The sequence below is a fragment of the Polypterus senegalus genome, chromosome 3 (assembly GCF_016835505.1).
Source record: "Polypterus senegalus isolate Bchr_013 chromosome 3, ASM1683550v1, whole genome shotgun sequence".
In the NCBI taxonomy this organism is placed as follows: domain Eukaryota; kingdom Metazoa; phylum Chordata; class Cladistia; order Polypteriformes; family Polypteridae; genus Polypterus; species Polypterus senegalus.
The window spans coordinates 225,230,424-225,245,383 of record NC_053156.1 but is presented as its reverse complement, the minus strand read 5'-3'; the positions used below and the strand labels follow the sequence as shown (position 1 = coordinate 225,245,383).

General features: G+C 35.5%; 1 protein-coding gene across 1 annotated transcript in view; it reads left to right on the top strand.

Moving 5' to 3' along the window:
• Positions 1 to 14,960, top strand: part of LOC120525923 (DNA damage-regulated autophagy modulator protein 2-like) — a 34,898-nt gene that overhangs the window by 7,233 nt on the left and 12,705 nt on the right. The window contains exons 2-3 of the mRNA XM_039748619.1: positions 250 to 433; positions 6,494 to 6,561. Of these exons, the coding sequence (XP_039604553.1) occupies positions 303 to 433; positions 6,494 to 6,561 (199 nt within the window). The 5' untranslated portion in view covers positions 250 to 302. The remainder of the gene's footprint in view (positions 1 to 249; positions 434 to 6,493; positions 6,562 to 14,960) is intronic.

Below are 14,960 nucleotides of genomic sequence, written 5' to 3'. Positions count from 1 at the left end.
CAAACATTTGTGACCATGATAGTGAGGGTGAGTGTCCATACAGTTTTTGAAAATTGCGTAAAACCACCACACTGAAAATTCCTATAACATAACAAGATTTTAGAGAACAAAGGCCTGCTAAATTTTTCAGTGTTGCCTCTTTTGATAAAAAGCAAAACTGAAAGCCGTGTTTTCCTTTTTAGAGATAAATGTGGCAAGATTTTGAAACGTACTTAATAAGTCTTGTGAAAGATTTTTTTTTTTTTGCAGGCATCTTGGTGAGTAGTTATTCTAGCAGCTGTTGATGCTGCTTCTATTCCCAGATGTGGTGGTTCCAGGAGGGATTGTGCTGCTTGCCAGTGCTGTTGGTGGTATGGTCATCAGCAACATTCATCTTTTCCTACATCACAGCAGTAGTCCTTCGGCATGTGGATGTGCTGGTGCCGTACATCAGGTCAGTGTCTTATTTTGGCTTCTTATTGCCATTCTTAATGTATACATATCAGATTTATTAGAATACCAAACTAATTCATTTAATAGCTGGCTTAAGACAGCTACCGATAATTTGTTTAAAAACAACATTCTCAAACCTACTTATTCCAGTAGAGAGTCACAGAGGGCTGGGAAGCAATGCTGGACTGGGGTGGCTGTCCATCACATGGTCCACTCATGCACACTTATACAGGGAGTGAGTTTGGAATCACCAACTGACCTAACCTGCAGATCTTGGGGCATGTTGGAGGAAAGCACAGCAGATACAGGAGAGGGTGTGTAGACTCCATATGGGCAACATCCTGGTGCAGGTTTTCAACACATAATGGCTAGTCTATGTGGTGGCAGTGCTATCATGTGTACAATCGTGCAGCCCTGTATTTTAAAATGAATTGATTTTTTTTTCTATTAGGATGAATTTTGAAAAAAACAGAAGAAACATGAATTTTTACACTTAATTGTGTAGTTTTCTATGCCATTCGCTTTTAAATCCCCACCCTTTTTGGTCCATGAAACTCCATTTTGCAAATTATCTATATATAACATTTTTGTGGAAATAAAAAGCAGAATAAACATATTGAATATGCATCATTTTGCTCCAAATGAATTTTAACCAGCTGGCTTAGGTGAAAGGTCAGTGTTACATCAATACTTGTATACTTTGGGTAGCTGTGTTCTTTTCGAATTTTCGAAGTTGTAAATCAAGTTCGTCGAGTGTTCACATGGTATTTCTGACTCAACAACTCGGATTTATACTTTGTCTGAGAACATGTGAATGCATTAATATACTAATATACACATGTTCCGAGTGTGAGCCCCTGTGTAAAAGAAATAATGAATTCAGTGGAGGAACAACACTCTGACTAAACAGTGTATGCCAAGAATTTAGTTAAACTTAAAGCACTGCTTGCAGTCAAGAAGTGTAGTAGCTTGGCCATAAAGTGGCACATTTATAAGCTTTAGTGGCTGACTCTGCATTTCTTTTCGGCACCAGCTGAAGGTCAGTGGAAAGCAGACTTCAGCCTATGCAAATTAAAACTGTTGAAATAAACTGAGGGTTGTGCTCAGTAGGGTCCTTAAAAGCAATGATGTTCACAGAAGAGGACCCTGTGCGACTCTACAAAAAGACGAAAAGTTTAAAAACGGGTCGTGGAGCATGCAGCGGGAATTGAAAAGGTCAACGAGTAACTAACAGAACTGAAAGGAGTAAAAAGTGTGAAGAGAATTGGCACCGATCGTCAGAGCAGAGTAATGATGATTGCTTAAACCCACCATGACACACTTCACAAAACATATGCAACCTATCCCTGTATAATATACCCTTCACCCATTTTGGGTTGCAACCCATAATTTTAGAAAACCTGCTCTAAACAAAGCAACAACAACAACATTAAATTATGTAGCATGTTTTCATACAAATAATTTAGCTCAAAGTGCTTTACAAGATGAAGAAAGAAAAGTTTATTAAAAAAAAAAACAAAAACAAAAACTCCAGAGGGCTAGCGAAAAAAAAACCAAAACTAAATCTGCAAGGGTTCCAAGGCCATGAGACCGTTAAGCTCCCACAGGGCATTCTACCTAACATAAATGATCTAAATCAGTCCTCATAGTTTTCAGGCTTCACATGGAAGAATTAGATGATGATGGTCATGTGGACATCTGGCCTTCAACCCAGCAATATAGGAACTGCATGGTGTCTTGATCAGCAGAGAAAGTAGGGGTTAGTATGGATTGCAGAGCCATGATAAAAATTATAATTTAAATGCTGGGTTACACTAAGATGAAGCTATGACAAAGCCATGTTAAAATAATGTTTTTTTTTAAGTGTTCCACCGTATTAGCCTGGCGAATTTCTATCAGTAAGCTATTCCAGATTTTAGGTGCATAACAGCAGAAGGCTGCCTCACCACTTCATTTAAGTTTAACTCTCAGAATTCTAAGCAGACACTCATTTAAAAATCTAAGGTTACGATTAGAGTGTAAGGTGAGAGGGATCCGAAATATAGGATGGAACGAGATTATTTAAGGTTTTGTAAACCATAAGCAGTATTTTAAAGTCAGTTCTAAACGGCATAGATAACCAATGCAGCGACATCAAAACTGGAGAGATGTGCTCAGAGTTTCTTTTCCTAGTTAATATTCTGGCAGCTGCATTCTGCACTAGTTGCAACTGATTGATGTTTTATTTGGGTGGTCCTGAGTGGAGTGCGTTACAGTAATCTAGTCATCTAAAAACAAAAGCGTTAACTAATTTTAAAGCACCTTACAAAGTTATAAGGGATCTAACTTTTGCTATATTTCTTAAATGAAAAAATGCTGTCCGGGTAATCTAATTAACATGTGATTTAAAATTCAGGTCAGAGTCAATAATTACCCCTAAATTCTTTACTTCTGATTTGACTTTTAAGCCTAATAGGTCAAGTTTATTTCTAATATCCTCATTATATCCATTTTTGCCAATCACTAAGATTTCTTTTTCTCATTATTTAGTTTGAGAAAATTACTATTACTCCATTCAGAAACACAAGTAAGACATTGGATCAGTGAACCAAGAGAGTCGGGGTCATCGGACTCTGTTGATAAATAGAGTTGTGTGTCATCAGTGTAGCTGTGGTATCTTACATTATGCCTTGAGATAATCTGATTATCTGACCTAATAGAAGCTTGTAGATTGAAAAGAGTAGTGGACCCAGAATAGATCTTTGTGGAACACCATATAGAATATTATATGTCTTTGAAGTATAATTACCCCAACTAACAAAGAATTTTCTACCTGTTAAGTAAGACTCAAACCAATTTAAGACATTGCCAGAGAGGCCCACCCATTACAACATAACTAGCATTTCTTGGCAATGTACAATGTATTAATGTAAGTGGAGTACCTGAAGAAAAAATATATACATATATATTTAAATATACAGTGTACACACATGTTTAGTCTAGTAATATGCGGATGGTAAAAAGTAACACATAGAAAACTAGAGCTACAGCTAGCATATGTTCCCAGAAAGTTGTCGGTTTGTTTTAGATCCTCTGACCACCATAATAGTTTGTGTAGTGAGTTATTCCAACTTTCCAAGCATAAAACAGCTTATTTGGTGCTCCTATACCCAACAAGGACAGGTGGAACAATGCCTGATCAGGTCATCTTTAAAAATGCCTTAATTTAAAGCTGAAGTCATAGCAAGATAAAGGATAAGTGTTTGTACAGTTAATTTTCTGTTCAGTCCATAATGCCTTCAATGTCACAAGAAGCAAGAGAGAGAACCATTGGCTTGCTGCAAGTATCATGTATCATGTACAGTATTAACAGCATTATCACGTGTCAGCATTAATGTTTGTGATGGATTTTTTGGACATTTTGCAAAGTTTCAGCGGACTAGCAGCACAAATGACCATCAAACATTTGATTGCCCTTGAGGCAATGATGAGTCCATCTGAGAGATTGTTTTAGATCTGCCAATTGTCTTGCTTCTTAAACTGACAGCAGATGCAATGCCTGTATCAGTGACAGGGCAGTGAGGACCATGCTGCAGGTCATAGGACAAGCTGAATCACCAAAAGCATTATACTTATACCTCCTAGTTGTCTGACCCTTTTGCAGGATGATTCCAGGCCAGGTACACACCTATCCTGAAGAATGAATGCTGGTTGTGCAGTGCTGTCCTGGTATGCTGTCTTTTTTGATCTTAACTCTATATAGCATCTTTGGAATTCTATGGATTGTAACGTATGGAGACATGACCCTCTGTCTGCTAATTACCAGCAGCTCCTTCACAAATGGTATAACTACCTACATCTACAGATTCAGAGGTCATTTTCTCTTTGTGCCAAAGGTATCAGGTAGTGGGAGTTGTAAGAAGTGGTCAAATAAGATAATAAAAGAACGCAAGATGTCTGTTAGAGTTCATTTAGTTATTATTGTTGTACTTTTTGTTTTAAAAATTTCTCATTTAATTATTGATATTTCTGTAATGAATTTCAAAATTTCATTCCAACAGTGTATGTTCCATTTCTTTTTTTCCATCAGTGTACTTACTGTTCACATCTAACTGTTGCAGCACAAGCAGATTAAGTTTGTTGCTCAGGGACACAGAGCGAGTTGGAGCTCTGAGTTGAATTGGCAACCTCGTGATTTGTAGTCTGAAGGTCTGGACTCTACTGTACACTGGCACAGTAGATTGAGTTTCCAGTGCACTCTTGGCCCTCAGTTCAAAGGATTTCTCTGCTGTTTCCTTTAACAGTACATTAAGTTTCATTGGCCAGTGTTTCTGTGTTGCACCAGTGTTAGTGGGAAAGAATGTAATTGTATATTTTTGTGATCAGCTGATATCTCAGGAATAAACAGACACTTGCTCTCAGTAACTCTTTTCCTGACTCTTACTTGGAGAAAGCTGGTATAGACAATGGCTTAGGATAATATATGCAGTATTACATGAAGAGGTTTTTTTGCTTTACTCAAATCAGAACACATTCTGATTCTATTCACAAAGGGAAAGTGTAGATGGAAATTTTCCCCTTTAGTTAAATAAAGATGATCTACATACTGGCTATTGTGTAAGTGGGCTGTGATCTTAATCTGATATCTCCAGCATGGTGTGAGGCATATGATCGGTGATCATGGGATCTTATGTTCAGTGTGCGTTTCTGTCTTTTTCTTTTTCTCGTAATTGGGTTATTTAATTAGGCAAGTCATTTCTTCATTTCTGACCATCAGAAAAATATTCAGTGGGAGGCTTTGAGTCAGAACAAAAAAAAAAAAACCTGGGCAGCTTCCTGTTAACAAGTTCCCTCTTGAGACAGCACGTGGTGTTTTAGCATGCCTTTGTGGTCAGCCCTGCATGCTGCATGTGTGATGATGCAGGCAAAGACAAAACACAAAATTAAAATAGGAAATACAAGTACATTTAACCATTACTTCATAAATGAAAAAGTGTTTATCTTCTTTGATGAGCAGTTTGAATAAAGACTTCCAGTTTTATCAAAAAAGCCTTTATTCATTCAGACCTTTCAGATTATGTATGAATCACTTTTGTAACTTATCACAGATTTTATGACTAGATGTTTTCCACTGGAGTTGAAAGTAGTGAAAGTAATGAAGCAGTTGAAGTACAAATTCATGTTTAATTTCTTTTACATTTTTTACACTGACATTGTTTACTTTTCATCTTTCTTTTTGAAATGAACACTAGGCTAAGAGAAATGCCACATTTTATTTTCTTTATTTATTACATTCTGCGAAGCAGAATGGCAGTGCAGTAGTTAGCAGTGCTGCATTACAGTTTCAGGGGTCCTAAGTTTGACTCCTGGTCAATGCATGTTCCATTATTTGCCAAATCTTAACAGGTTTCGTACGAATCTGTGTGGGTGTGCTAAGTGTGTGATGAACTGTGTTTGGGAAGGTGTATTCTTGATTTCACAGGTTTGTGTAGTGGACTAAGAGCAGTTGGAGAATAGATGGCTGTATCATCATTGTGATTAGACTAGTAACATTTATCCTGGAATGATGCTAGTTGTATGTTTTATGATATTCTATTTTCTTCATTCATTGGTCAAGAGACCTGTCCAAAAGCTTGTAAACATGTGAACACATTTCCTGTTAATGCACTGCTCTAGTTTTCAGGAAGTATTTATTTAGCAAAGTTTTAGCAAAAATCCATGTTTTTTGTCTGTTGTGAAATGATGTGTGGATTATATGACATGATTTATGTGAAAATTTTTCACAGACATTTTTATTAATGTTAGCTCTGGTGCTGCTGATGTGTGTTCTTTAAGAAGGTTTAGTATCACCGCTTTCCAAAAAAACATGAAAGTAAAAACTTTTCTTTTCCATTGCTACAAATCACATGGGGTCAGTAAGATATTAAAAAATAGTTTTTGATATGATATTCATTTAAAGAGACATGTAAATCATTGAAAAAACATTTATCTTCCAAAATTAAAATGTTTCAGTAAGACCAACATAAGGAGATACTGCCAGAGCATACATATGCAAAACAATTAATTTTTTTTTTATTTGCAGTGATACTGGCACAACTCCTCCCGAAAGATGTCTTTTTGGAATTATGCTGAACATCTCATCATTCTTAGGTATGTGACTAAACTGATGATGCTACTTATTATGAAAACTTGGGAGCTATTTCTGTAGATATGTATACAATGTTTGTATGTGTGTGCTCTGACCACCTAAGTAAAATCCCACACCATAACCATTAAATCATTTTTATTTAAATTATCTGGTTTCTTCAGTTTCAGTCAAGGACAATTGCAACAGTACCCTTCTCTGCTTTCTCAGTGTCACAAAATACTTTTATAAAAAGTCTTACAAAATGTTTTACTTAGTCTTTCTCTTCCTTATTGGCCTAATTCACATTTTAGACACACTGTACCCTTTCTTTAGATAGACAGATAGATAGACAGATAGATAGATGGATAGACAGATAGATAGATAGATACTTTATTAAGGGTGGAGTCCTTCCTACAGCTACAGCTGGATGAGAATTACTAGACAAACTTCCAGATCTTTTTTTCCCCCACTATCTCTGGTCACATGGCAGGTGTCACTGAATGTGCCCTTGAGTTGGATGGTTCTGTGACCCTAATTGATATGGTATTCTCAGGCTGACTTTCAGTCTTTTGATGAGAAACAGAGAGTACATGCTATGACACATTTAGAGCTCCTGTACTCATGCCCCTCTACTCATATGTACTGTATACATATATATTGCAAGAGAACAGGCAGACTACTGTAAAGAGTTGGGGCTCTACCTCGTGACCCCATATAATTTGAATTGAAAAAAAAACAAAGAAAAACATGCAATAATTGCAGAGAAGTCTTCCCAGACAAGGGTTGTCAATTGAATTGCCTTACGAAGCCGGATCTTCTGGTCCCACCGACAGGAAAAGGTGAGTCTAGGTGGATGCCGGAGGTGATGTCAGTGGTGTTATAAGCATAAATCTTCCAGTCTGCAGAGGAAGGAAGAGAAAAGACATTAGGACACAGCACCAGCCCCTGGAACATATATATACAGAGAGAGAGTGGTAGGACTTTGTATAAATTTCTAAAGAGATCAATACTATCTAAAAAATGTACTTTGTACTGTGTAAGTTAAAATGAATGAGTAATGGTCATGGGAAGAACATGAAGTGGCAAATAACAAAACACTGACGGTGGAGAATAGTTTCCACCTTCAGATACCTCCGTTGTTCCCATAACATGTCCCTTTCCCATTTTTTATTTTATTTTTGGCATGTTTCCCTCTCTGCCAATTATGCTTTTACTGCAGCTTACCTTTGAGTTTAGTGTTCTGGCATGGAGCGACTTTTACAGCCCTGGAAAGGCTTGCTTTAGGACAGCCCCCAAATTACTTTGGTGGACTGGAATGCCCCTACACATACTGTAGTTCCAAAAGCACCAGGGCATAGTGCTTTCCAATAGCTTGTGGAAATTCTTTTTGCAGAACTCAATAGTTTTCTAAACATCTTAATTGAGAACCTCTGATACCCCCAAGTGACTCTACTCTGCTCCCTCCTCTGTTCACATTTTTAAAGGGACTAAATACCTTAAATATACTGATAGGACAAAAGCAACACTTACTGTTGGACTGAAATTTCAGCATTCTTTTTTTTTTTAAATTACAATAAACAAATGAAAAAACAGAAGAAGAAAGAAAAGAAAGCAGTGCAACAACAAAAACTACAGAAAGTTATGCATCTACCACTTGCAGCCATCACTTACAGGCTGCCTATCATGCAGTTAATGGGAACAGATAACAGGATGGAAATGTGAATTTGACTGATTGTTGGCTTGTCAGCCTGCTGTTTCAGACTCCATAGCAACAATGAAAACAGATGAAAACTAAGAAAAATGGAGTCAGGAAAGGGTGGTGACACTGGTGCAGTAACAAAGAGAGAAAGGGATTAAATTCCCACACATTAGCTTAAAGAAAGTAGTAAATAATAAATATGGTTATACAGTGTTTTAAAATAGAGTAGGGATGGAGAGTATTACAATACTAGACATTAAGCCCGTTAAAATAACGGGCGCTAGAACAGTAGTGCATAAACATTAGTATTAACAGTCTATATTAAATGGCAAGGAACCTTGTATTTGGCTGTGATATGCGTCACTGTATTGTGTGCCTTTAATTTTCTCTCTCAGTAATACTGGTTTGTATTTCCGTAAAATACCTGCAATTTTGTCTGACAGTAATACAGTGGAACCTCGGTTCACGATCATAATTCGTTCCAAAACTCTGGTTGTAACCCGATTTGGTTGTGCACCGAAGTAATTTCCCCCGTAGGATTGTATGTAAATACAATTAATCCATTCCAGACCGTATGAACTGTATGTAAATTTATATTTTTTAAGTTTTTAAGTAATTATACCATTGAATGCACAGCGTAATTGTAAACTAAATGTAAAAACATTGAATAACATGCAAGAGTTTGTGCTATAGCCTTACGACCCGCTCGCTAAAAACACTTTTTTTTAATGAGTTAAGCACAGGGAAAAAATTAACATTTGAAAAATCCGTAATTTAATAAACAACCAAGAAAAGTAACATTGCAACAATGCACGCGCGCGCCTGTGTGTGTCTCTCTCGCGGGCCTGAGTGTGTGTGTCTGTCTCTCACGTGTGTGTGTGTCTCTATTAAGGGCGCGCCTCTGTGTCTGTGTGTGTGTGCCTCTCTCGCCTGTGTGTGTGTGTGTGTGTCTGTCTCGCGCGCGCCTGTGTGTGTGTGTCTGTCGCACGCGCCTGTGTGTGTGTCTGTCTCGTGAGCGTCTGTGTGTGTGTGTCTGTCTAGCGCGCACCTGTGTGTCTGTCTTTGTGTGTGTCTGTCTCGCGTGCGCCTGTGTGTGTGTGTCTGTCTCGCGCGCCTGTGTGTGTGTCTGTCTCTCTCTCTCTGCACAGGGAATGCACAGGAAGAGGCTGAACATGTGCCGTGTGGCCCCGCACATGCGCACTTCACCAGAAGACCCACACACACGGACACCTGGACACACACAGGGGTTTTATTAAAGAGGATAATATAATGTATTATAAAAATAGCTTTAATGCTATTGGGGCTGGACTTCATGTTATGGTGCCCTTGAGAATTTAAAGTTAGAGAAAGTAAGCATTTCTGACACAGATCAAAAGTACAAATGATCATTTAATTATGCATTGTCTATACCAGTGTTTCTTAACCTTTCTAGTGTTGTAACCCACTTTTTCCTATTTATGTGTCTTTTCGACTCACTGGGGAGGTAGGGCCTAACGCGATTGTTATAGCCAGGCGGAGGGCTGTGTGTGATCTTTGAAACAGTGACCAACCGCAACCTACTACTATTATAAACAGTAGCAACTCGCAACCCAGTAGTTGAGAAACACTCGTTTATACCACCTTAGAAGCACTTTCTTCTTCTTTCCTTATGTACCACTTGGGAAGAAATTTGTTGTATTAAAAATGCTATGCAAAAAGATAGGTTGTAGGTTGTAATAACCTATCCAAAAGAATGCAAGTCCAAAAACATGTAATCACGTTTTTTATTCTAAGCAAAAATTAAAAAAAAGAGAACAATTAATCCAGAACTTAGTAATCAAAAGAGTTATTTTACAAAATGCAAAAAATTAACAACAGAAATTCCAATGGGTGATAAAATAATATACAGTACACATAATATATAGAACAGTTTGTTATGGAAAAGGAACACTTAATTCAGATAAATTACAAATAATAATACAGTATATTTGTGACAAAATGGTCAACATTCAGATTTGTTTAGTGGTCTCCACAGGTAGCAAGTGTAAAGAATAAAATCCTGTCAATTCAGATAATCCAGAAACGCAAACCTTATTAAAACATTTAGAGCTGGTTGTTGATGTCAGGGCTTAGCTTAGTAGGGAGAAGTACTCTCAGATTTGTAATGCTTAAGTTAGCTATTTTGTCACAGCTCATTAAAAATAATCATACATACATGGGTATAAGTGAATCACAATAGGTATAGTAAAAAAGAAAAATAAGTCATTTAACGATTAAACCTGTAAAACAATAAGAGAAGATTTTGTAGTGGACTGATATTTTTAAAGCAAAGGTAGAACAACCACTAAAAACAGTCTATTTTAGTTCACTATGAAAAGCAACAGGAAGTTACAAAGTATTTGTTTTTTTAGTTTCAGTAAGATTAAAGATTAACTCATAATAGATGCAAAGTCAATTCAATAAAACACACATTCCTGTATATTAATACTGGGTTCTACAAAAACTCAGAATCAACTCCCAGCAAACTTTTTACACCTTTCATCAAAGAAAACTTGTTGAAATGTGTTAAAGTTTTTGTAAGACTGATGTACAAAACTATTATATAGTGAGTGATTTATCGTGAAGTGAGTAAATTGTTACAGTATACAGTATTAAGTTATAACGGATGGTTGTAAAACAAACACAACTCACCCAGTCACACTAAAGCATAATACTTTAATACATACATAATAATTAACATATAATAACTAATACACAAGCAGACTGTGTTGGAATTTACCTGTGGTTACAAAATCAAAAATTAAAGACTAAATCCTAGTTTCACTTTACGGAAACTTGTGTCACAAATTTAAAATACTAAATCACAAACCTGAGTACCTCTGAGAAAAAATAATGTAACAATGGGGAAAATTTCATTTGTCTAAAGGACACAAATCCAAAGTACAGACTATTACCAGTTTGCAATAACTTAAAATAAAAACGGACTGGTCTAATCAGAGCCCTAATGTTAATCCCTGTAAAAATTTGTGGAAGTACCTTAAAATTCCTTGAAAATTATGCGGTTCATTTACCGGTTAATTTGACAGAGTTAAACCTGTTTTGTTTTGATTGGTGGAATGTGTAAATATTGGTCCACTTTAATGCAGTTTTATTAGATAATTATGCAAAAATGTTACTTACCATTGCACCTGCCAGATTTGACTGTACAGTATATTTAAAATGATAGTGCTCCACTTTTTTTTCTTTTCGGGAAAATTCTGAGAGATTCCCAGTAAACATTTCTGATGATCAAAATTTCAGGAGGTGACATGAGAGCAACTTTTATATGTCACTAAACAAAAGAACTAATGGAAAGCATAGTAGTGTGTTAGTAGAGTAAAAAAATATATATATTGCTTTGGCCAACTGTTCCTCCATTCCCCACCAAGGCATTATAATGCAGACATGATTGGTTCTGGCAAAACATATAAACATTTTTGAAGTCCTTTGAATGTAAATACAAATTAAAAAAAATTGTCCATGTCAATCAGTGTAAAAGAACAACAAAATAAACATACACAAAGACCTTATTTTGGACACTGACTAAACGGTCATATGCATCTCTGATTTTTAAAAATTTTTTGGACTATGATTTGAAGTATAGACTTCCTGGCAAATGTGAACAAGGCTGAAATATATGTTATGTCAATGAAAAATAAACATTTCAATGTTTAAGTCTTTGTAGCAACAAAACAATATGCATGTTAGCAATGTATCAATTACGAAGCAGCAGTTCTTACCCCTGCACCAGCGAAGAAGATATCTGTGAGAGTGCCATGTTTCCACTGTGAAAGACACAAACACACACATGCATGCAAATGTCTTTACTTCGTATTGATTAATATTTGGGTTTCAGTTTTCACACAATGACAGCAACATGTAAATTGAACAGTTTCTTTTTCTTCGGATTTATTCTTGAATACAAACACGTTATGTTATACCTTTTCTGAAAGTGTTTATTTGATATTTGGGCTTCAGTCTTCATACATTACACAGTTTACATCAACATTTTGTCATTATTACTTTAATATATGAAAACAATTCTGTTTTAGTTATGTGTTGCAATTACACAGATCGTTGTAGACACGGAACACACATGAAATGTATATATTTCAAATAATGATATATTATTTTCCTATACAATTCCAGACACCTCACTCTCAGATAGACAGCTCTGAGTATTTTGTGTCTGACTTCAGCTACCTCGTTGGGGAATGGGATAGCAGGCTGCCTGACTGCAGCCGATTGACACATTTGCAAAACTAAGGCAGTATCAGTGCACAGTTAGTACAGTGATGAGGAGTTGCAAGTAAAATTAAGGTGAACCGGCCTTACAAATATTTTTGAAGTTTGTTCCCACAGTTCAAAAGCATACATACTATTTTTAGGAGACTCTAGGCATACTATGGTGAATGAGTGATAGTGACTTCTTTGTCTAAAATGGGACTCTGTCTCGCATATGTTATTGCTGGTTTTTGCTATAAAACCCAAAATCTGATAATTCCTAGAAACCAAAAGGGCATTATTATTGTTTTTCTTTTTTGTTGCTGAGTGTCTATTTTGATACTTAAAATACAGTATATGTGAAATCATTTAAGATTACACTTCATGTTTCTAGATCATACTGTATTAATTTATTTTTAAAAGTCAAAAATGCACAAAAATAATGGTCATATATGGTTCCAGTTTATTTCTAGTGACTTCCTGAATATTTGACCCACAATAGGAACTTTATGGAAAAAAAAAATTTTTACTTGATGGCTATGATGTTGGTAAAGGTCCATGTAAATAGACTTCTTTTATTTGCCATTTCATTTTGTTAACATGTATTATATTAGGAAATATAGTATACAATATGCTCACTAAGAAGGAGTATAGTGTCTTTTTTATAATTTGATATAATCAGCAGTATCAACATTGACAAATATTTTTCACAAGATTATAAGTATTATAATGACTTTGATGTTGCACCCAAATTTTCAGTAACATTATACATGCAGAAATAAATGTGGGGGGTTATTTGTGTCCAGGATTAAAAGGTAACAGATTCTGTCTTGTAAAAGTACCCCATCAGTTATCTTATAGTTTCTGTGTTGTGTGTGTGTGTGTATATATATATATATATAATTCCAGTTATAACTGAAGAACAACAGAGAAAGTTTGCTGATTCACTACTTTTTAAAAATACTTTTGCAGAATGACCCTGCTTTCCCTTAGTCATTTTCCTGGACAGCTCATGCATATCTCTTTTTTCCAGTTGTAGTACAAATAGCATAACCGAAAAAGTGAAGCTTCTAATAGTGTTTTAATTGCATTTTACTAATTTGAGAAAAATCAGGAATTAGACTAAAGTGGATCACTGTCCTCCTCCTGCTTTTTAGTGTTTGAACCTCTGACAGACTCAGAAAGTAAAACTATAAATCTTCTGCTACTGTATCTTAAAACCCTGCACAACACACAGACCGATAAAGATATTAACATAATTCATTTAGTGATTACAGTCAAACCATTCACATTCTGTATATTCATATCTGGCAATGGGAAAAATATGTAAAAAAGACTTAGTCTACTGTAGTTTTTCAAATTTCATTTGCAATTAAACTACCTGGCAACTGTTGTTTTGATTTTCTCAAATCACTTTATACAAATAAAAAATCACTATATTTCTTGTAATGTCATATACCAGTGGTTCTCACACTCAGCTGCAGGAGTACCATGTAGCTTAAGGTATTCAGCCCATCCAAGTTCTTCTTTTTCTGAACTCCTATGTTAATTAATTGTTACTTCTAAGTTGGTGTTTTTGTATTAGTCTTGAAATTGCAAACTGGTTATGGTGAATTTTACTCCATGAAGCTAGAAGTTATATGCATAAGAATTCTAACTTGCTTTTTGGTGTTTTGTTCTTTCATTTTTTGATTATTTATGTCATTATTTACTAACAAGTAGACGCATGGTAACACTAAAATAGCTGGCCATTAGTATTCAGTGTCATGTGCCCTGGTGTCTGCTCTATTTATCATTAAATGTCAGTATTTGGATTCAATTATCAGTGCAAACTCCATAGAAAAAGGGAATTCATAATAAAATGACAGGGTGAGAGTAGTGAATATTTACAGATATGCAAAAAGCAATTTATTATTTTATGTAAATGTAAATCTAAAAATAAAGTACTTTTCTCAATGCAAAATAAGAGAGGACATAAAAAGGACATCTAATTAAATAATGAAATACATTAAAGTGAAAAATTACTCACTGATTGTAAATCTAGCTGAAACAAAAACTTGCAGCAATAGGAAGCCCCCAGGATTGAATTTGAGAATAAATATTTTGGTCCACAAAATACACAAGAAAATTAAAAGAAAATTAAAGCCAATAAGTTAACATTGTGTTATACAACTTGCATACATCCTAAAGAAGAACACACACAATTAAAAATTCACATAATTTCCTAGCAAATTGAAAGTAAGAATGAATAAATTACACTTTTTTGTATTAAAAAGGGTAAAGTTATACTGGGATGTAAAACAAATGCAGTGTTTCAGGCAATAAAAATGCCTTTAGTCTAATGGTGCCGCAGCTACAACAAGATACAAACAGTTCTATTATACATTGGTGCTTGAAAGTTTGTGAACCCTTTAGAATTTTCTGTATTTCTGCATAAATATGACCTAAAACATCATCAGATTTTCACTTGAGTCCAAAAAG